General features: G+C 47.9%; 1 protein-coding gene across 1 annotated transcript; it reads right to left on the minus strand.

Annotated features, from left to right (window-relative positions):
* Positions 1-3,076: 3,076 nt before the first annotated feature.
* Positions 3,077-6,578, minus strand: Aplnr (apelin receptor). Its single transcript, XM_028762964.1, has one exon. It carries the CDS (start codon positions 6,315-6,317, stop codon positions 5,184-5,186), a length of 1,134 nt encoding a protein of 377 aa, XP_028618797.1. The 5' UTR covers positions 6,318-6,578; the 3' UTR covers positions 3,077-5,183.
* Positions 6,579-7,105: the final 527 nt, after the last annotated feature.

Here is a 7,105-nt window from a genome sequence, read left to right on the forward strand (position 1 = left end):
CTATTTCTCCACCATGAACTGATGAAACAATTCACAAAAAGACCAACAAAATGCTTCACAAAAAGACAAGTAAATGCCAGCATCGGATTCTTGGGCCTCCACAACCATGATCTATGTATACAAGTCTATTTCCTTTACAAATTAATCAGCTTTGAGTGTTTTACTATAGCAATACAGAATGAACTGAAAATATGTATATATTTATACATACTATACATGTATACAGACATACATGCTTTCAGTCCATTCTATGTTGCCATATATATACATATACATGCACATAATTTGTATATACGTGTGTGTGTCTGTGTGTGTGTCTGTGTGTCTGTGTGTCTGTGTGTGTACTGTCAATTATTTTTAAGACAAGGTCTCACTATTTAGCCCTGGGGTGGCCTAGAACTCACTATGTAGACAAGAATGGCCTTCACCAACATCCACCTACCTCTGCCTCCCCAGTGCCAGAATAAAAAGCATATGCCACCACACCTAGGCTCTAACATTTTAACACTCTAACTTTACATGGGAATCATGAGATTCTACTCAATGTTTCAAACTCCTATTTGAAAAACTATACTATACCCTTTGGATCAAGACTTACAAACTGTCAACTCACCGGCACTGAGATAGAGCAGCCAGATAATCTAGCTCGTTATGGGGAATTTCACCGTGGCTTCTGGAGGTGAGGTTTTTAACAAAAAATCTATCTGCCTCTTCTTAAACTCTTTTTCCAACATTCCCAGAATAAGATGGCCCAGAATTCCTCAGTCCTTGGTTAATGTACCCTGGTAGATAACCAGAGAAAAACAACTCATATCTGTAAGGACAGACAAAGCCTCAAGTCACTAAAACAAAAACTTTTAAATGTCTATTCCCCATCCCCAATTTATATAAGGACGTGTATTTTAGCCCTAGCTCCCAGTCTTCCTGGCATCCGTGCTTTGAAAATCAGACAAGTTTTTCTCTGGCCAGCCAACCTCCCAGACTTGGAGTGGTCATGCATGAAGTTAGGATGCAGGCTCTTTCCAGCTCCTCAGAGGGCCTGTGTTCTACAATATCCCTGGGAATTTCTTCTGCCCAAATATTTATTAACAGATCACCAACTACACTTCAAAAACCAGGTTCCCAGCATGCTCTGACATCTCTCATTCAGCAGCCCCAGGATAGACCCCCGGAGCACTGCAAGCTTTCCCTCTCTCAGAGCTGACCCTCTGGCTGTCATCTTTTCTGGCACTGTCTCCACAAGCAACCTGTGAGCCCCAGAAGTCTGTAACCTCATCCTATCCAGGGGTATATAAACGAAGTAAGGTGTGAACAAATAAACCATTAAGTACTTCATAATTTTATAATATTCTAGGCAACTTAACGAATTTCTCAGGAGACTTTTTAATAGTATTAATATGAAAAAGAAAAGAAAAAACCCAGTTCCTTGTTATAGTCATAAATTCTTGATGGCTTTTCCCTTTTAAGAAGAAAAGGGGATCACTGTCCCCACTCTACCCCTGTCCCCCTACATCCTTATACCTTCCTTCCTCTCCCTGTGGCCTCTCTGTCCCTCTCCTCATTTCTCCTCTCTCTCTCTCTCTCTCTCTCTCTCTCTCTCTCTCTCTCTCTCTCTCTCTCCCTCCCTCTCTCTCTCTCTCTCTCTCTCTCTCTCTCCCTCTCTCTCTCTCCCTCTCTCTCTCTCCCTCTCTCTCTCCCTCTCTCTCTCTCTCTCTCTCTCTCCCTCTCTCTCTCTCCCTCCCTCCTTCTCTCCCTCCCTCCCTCCCTCCCTCCCTCTCCCTCTCTTTGTTCTGTCTGTTACCATCTCTTTTGCATATCCTGTCTCTGTCTCTCTTTCTCTCCCCATCTGTCTCTCTTGAGCATCCCCACCCTTCCCTGGCACTTCTTATCCTGCCTGGTCTCCATGTGTACCTGGCATCTTGCAGATGAGATTACATTTTCCTTCCCAACCATCTGGTGCTGCCTCATCTGTACTTTGAGGGAAGCAGCAGCATTCCATGGTCAAGAGTTAGAGCTTTGGAGTTAAATCCATGACACTAGCCCTAGCTCTTTCCCACAGCAGTCTGTGATCAGGAGATACTGCTAATCTCTGTGTCTCAGATTTCTTATCAGCAAAGTGTGGCACAAGTGTCCCTCTTAGAGGAAGGTTGCAAGATAATGCCTGGAAAAATTTTAGCACACTTGTAAAACTGGATAAATATGAGTTCCTGCTACAATCAGTCTCCCCTCCCCCCACCTCCCCTCTCTGGTGACTGTTTTTTTGTCACCTGCAAAATTAATGGCCCCAGAGAGGCCTTCTTTGAAGAACATCTAAACCTAATATTTCCTCCACAAAGATCAGTCCAGCCTCTTCCAAATAGATTGTCACCCAGAGCCTAGTTTTCTTGATCCCAACTGTCTTGTCTGTGTGCCTGCTTTAACTCAGGAAGACTGTAGCTGGATGAGGCACCCTTAGGCCTGACCTTCCCACTGAACCGCCTGGGCTGTTTTGAGCACCTGTAAACACCTAGAATGGATCTAGGAGATTCTGACTCCGTAGGTCTGGAGTGACATGCAGGAACGGGCACTTTCAAGATTATCAGAGGGGCTCCCATTGGAGAACAGAGCTTCAAATGTCTGACTTAAAAAACTGTGGCGATGAATGAAGCACTCAATCAGCAAGTGATAACAAATTAACAGAGGTGAATGGTTGAGTCAGTAGGAGATAGTGATAAAGAGAGGTAGGGAAGGATAGATGAGTTAATGGATAGACAGAAGTAGGTAACTGATATTATTTTACCCGAGATATACCTGCGCTGTATTCTACAAAATGCGCGCCCATTGTTCTGTGGTTGTTAGGGCAGGAGGCTTACAATGCGCTGTCCATTCCCAGACCCATCTTTACACTTGTCTGGTGCCTGTTTCTCCATCTCCTTTCAGCCTCCTTTCAGGTTTTCCAGGAGATTCTCCCTCTTTAGCTCCCACTGATTCTCCCCTCCCCCATACACCCTCTCACCTCTACTGAAATAGTTACAACTGCAGGTTCTTACACTTCTCTCAAGGTACTTTCAAATGAGAAGGCTTTGGACACAACAGCTACACAAAACAGTTTTATTTGATGAACCACAGTGACTAACAAGATCAGAAAAAAAAAGCACATTCTGAAGAAGGGGTGGGGGTGGGGAAAAGAGGCTGCCTCCTCTGCTATCTGTCCCATGCCATGGTTGAGTTTCCTGTCTCCCAGAAGCCTCCTGCAGCTTGTTCTGGCTGCTTTGAGATGGCCTGGCAGAGAAAGTAGCTGTGTGAAAGTTTCTGGCCTGAGACATGCAGAGCTCAGCTAAGAGAAGCTGTTTTCTCCATCCCCCACCACCACAACCCCCTTTTCTGCCCCAGGAGCAGAATCTCTGCCGGAGATGGTCCAACTGCATCAAGCCAGGCTCTTCCTGTTTCCATGGCATATGTCTTGTCCTCGGTTTCCAGAGCTCTCCAAGAACAAAACCCGGAATACGCACACCCATTTCCAGCTCACAAAGGCCCCACTATTAATTTTGTCCTTGAGACCCACACAGTGGCTCCAGTCACACTTTTCCAACATTACTCCCTGCTAAAGGAGCCAGAGGAGCCAAGAGGCTCAGTCCTGATGGAAAGGAGAATAAACCTCCTTAGGAAGAGGACCACAGACCCCTGAAGAGAGTGAGAGGGGTGAGAAATAAGTCAGAGGCCAGGAGGGAGCGAGGAGAAGGGCTGTACTATATAGTCTGTAAATCTGGATTTGCCACTGTGGAACTGGGAGAGGAATTGGGGCCCAGCTCCAGACTTCTTCAGCCTTAGGACCAGATGCTACTGAGGAAACAGTTCCCTACAGAAAGCCTAGCACAAACATATACCTCTCTCCTAAATACGGACCAGCCGTCGGAGTTTCCCAAATCCAGTGGGGGTGGGCCCATATCTATTCTACACTCCCTCCATATGTCCATTCTTCCCCAAGTGGACAGTGAGACCTACAGAGGCACAGGAGAGAGTGAGTGGGGGGTCACCCCAGTCCTTTATCAATGAAGTTTATGTGATACTCGTGTGTGTGTGTGTGTGTGTGTGTGTGTGTATACATTTATATATACCCATACAGACAAAAAGCAAATAGCCTTATCTAACAACTCTTGGTACCAAGTAGCACCAAAACCTATAGATATGGTGGGGCGGGGGAGGAGACAGGAGAAGGATCTGCTCTACAGTTCACAGTTCTGTAGGAGGTGGAGTGATGAGGGTGGGGGAGGGGAGGCAAGCAGCATACAGACTAAATATGGATTCCCCTCTAACCCTTTCTCTGTTTTTCCCTTCCCAACTCCCCCTTCATAGGGATGGGACAATCCACAGCTTCTTCAGTCCTGTTGCCTTGCAATTCTCACAGACAATTTTTAAAAAATGATGGGAAGGCTACTGGGTTATTGGTAGGATGCATTCTTCCCTAAGCATCACAGAGACTCTGTCAAAGAGAAATCTCTATTCAAAAATCCGTCTAGTCCTAGTGTCTGGACCAACAATGAACTGATCCAACTTTTTGGAAAGATCCAGAGCTCCTGGCTCTGGGAACCAGAGCACTAATTCTTTGCCTACATACAGCCACCCTCTGACTCTCAGAAAATGGATAAGAACTCAAAGGATAAGTTACCCTGCAAGGTTCAGGATTCTTAACCCTTAAGAGCCCAACATGAAAGAAGGTGCTGGGGTACAGGCAGGAATGTTTGATGGGGAGGAACCCACTAGAAGAGAAAGGGTTAGATCTAGAAAGTGAGTAGTTGACAAAAACAATTTCTGCAGCAGAGAAAACAAAAAGGAGGGGCTAGAGAGCTGAGGGAAAAAAAAACAGCCAAAAGAAACAAATTAGGTCAGGACTCACACTTCAACATTTTAGGGTCCATATAACCTTCCCCCATTTACTACAAACAAAGAAATTGAAGTTTAAAGAAGTTAAGAGATTTATGCAAAGTCAACCAATATTGAAGAGCTGAGCTGTTTGCACGGCTCCATCCCTTTCCACTAAACCACAAACATCTGAGAAGAGAGGGGCAAGGCAGAGCTTGGAGGTGGGCAGAGAATGGAGTGAGAAGTCAGGGAGAGGGTACAGCCATGCTACCTGGTTCTCAGAGCGGTTGGATAAAGTTTGGGTCAGACCTGAGGCACCAGGCTTCCCTCTGGTTCCAGCCCTAGTCCACAAGGGTTTCTTGACTATAAGGAATTGATTTCTCATGCATCTGCTCTCCTCCCTTTCCCATGTTGGGGCCAGGGCCCTGACTGTGCCCAGAAGAATAACTGGCTGACTTCTCGGCACTGCTGCTGTGAGGGGTGCCTCTGCACCCGCTCTGATCACAGCAGAGCATGGAGGTGCAGGCTTGACGAAATCGGGGGTCGAAGAAGGCATAGAGGAAAGGATTGAGGCAGCTGTTGACATAACTGATACAGGTGCAATAGGGAAAGACATTCATGAGGAAGCTGTCAAAGTCACAGGGCCAGTGCAGCAAATTGCCCAGCATGTAGAGAGTCTTCACCAGGTGGTAAGGCATCCAACACAGGGCAAAGGTCACCACCAGCACCACGATGATGCTGAGCAGCCGGCGCCTCTTCCGCAGGCCCTCGATGCGCTCCTTTCGGAAATGGCCAGCAATGGTTTGGGCAATGAAGAAATAACATGTCAGCATGATAGTGAAGGGCACCACAAAGCCCACAGCAGTGGACGACACCCCAAGGCCCACCTCCCAGGCCCACTCTGAATTTGAAGTGGCCACCATAGAGTAGTCCATGTAGCACTGGATCTTGGTGCCGTTTTCTGGGATGTCTGTGGAACGGAACACCATGACAGGCACAGCTAGAAGGGCAGCCAGCACCCACAGGACTGCTGTGGCCACTGCCCCGCTGACTCGCAGCCTTAGTCGAGCATTGGCCACTGGCCTGACAATGGCCAGGTATCTGTCAAAGCTGAGGCCGGTGAGGCAAAAGACACTGGCGTACATGTTGACAAAGATGAGGTAGCTGCTGAGCTTGCAAGAGAAGGTTCCAAAAGGCCAGTCAAACTCCCGGTAGGTATAAGTGGCCCATAGTGGCAAAGTCACCACAAAGGTCAAGTCAGCCACTGCCAGGCTGGCAATGAAGATGTCAGCTGAGCGTCTCTTTTCGCGGCTGCTCCGAAACACGGTCCAGAGCACCAGGCCATTGCCTGTGGTGCCTAGAAGGAAAACCAGAATGTAGATGGCGGGGATGAGAGCTCCAGAGGGCGTCCAGTCTGCGTAGTCACATTCAGACTGGTTGTCAGCCCCATAGTAGTTGTAGCCATCATCTTCCATGGTAGTGAATGGAGTGAAGCTGGGTAGTGAGTCCCAGGGACACCAGTTCCAGTTAGGTCACCAACTCAGCAAGCACCGTGAAGGTTTGGCTTGAACCTCAGAGTAAGAGGTCTGTGGGTGCTTAGAGCCCTTCCCGGCATGCAGAACTAGCCTCTCTGGGAGCTCAGACCCAGGAGGATGTGCTTCTCAGGCAGTTCCCCTCAACCTTCCCGTCCTAGCCCAGCTCAGCTAAGACACTTCCTTGCACCCTCCTGAGTCTCTGTCTCCTCCTAAACTCAGCACTCCCTCCTCCCACCTCCAGGCTAACCCCTCCCTCTCTAGTGAGTCTTAAGATCTTTAAGTCACAGCCCACTTTTTTTTCTTCTTGCCACTGGGTAAGTAGACTAAATTGACCCCTACTGGGCTGGGCTGACAATTATCTGTGCTTTGCAAGCCTCCTGCTCCTCCTGGTCCCACCTCCTCTCTCTAGCTACTACCAGCCTTCACTCCAGCCTCTTCACTCTGGTTTCCTCTGGCCACCACTTCATGCCTGACTTTTAGGGGGGAGGGGTATCTATCCCCCTCCTCAATCTTCACCCTCCTGTTCTCACCCTCTCCCAACCCTTCTAAATGGGACAAATTATGCAGATTGAAATCCAGTTTGACCTGAATCCAAGACAAGCACCGGGCAGAGGGGGTGTGATATTTCACAGGAGTGTCCTAGAATCTGGATGATCCCTGCTGACCCTGCACTCCCACCCCACCCCCACCCAGACGAGACCTTGGGATTCCCTGCACTTTGCTCATTC

The sequence above is a fragment of the Grammomys surdaster genome, unplaced genomic scaffold (genome assembly GCF_004785775.1).
Source record: "Grammomys surdaster isolate TR1022 unplaced genomic scaffold, NIH_TR_1.0 136, whole genome shotgun sequence".
Classification (NCBI taxonomy): domain Eukaryota; kingdom Metazoa; phylum Chordata; class Mammalia; order Rodentia; family Muridae; genus Grammomys; species Grammomys surdaster.

Bases quoted from the DNA above. Each gene is read 5' to 3' on its own strand.
- Aplnr (XM_028762964.1), bottom strand. From the start codon at position 6,317: ATGGAAGATGATGGCTACAACTACTATGGGGCTGACAACCAGTCTGAA.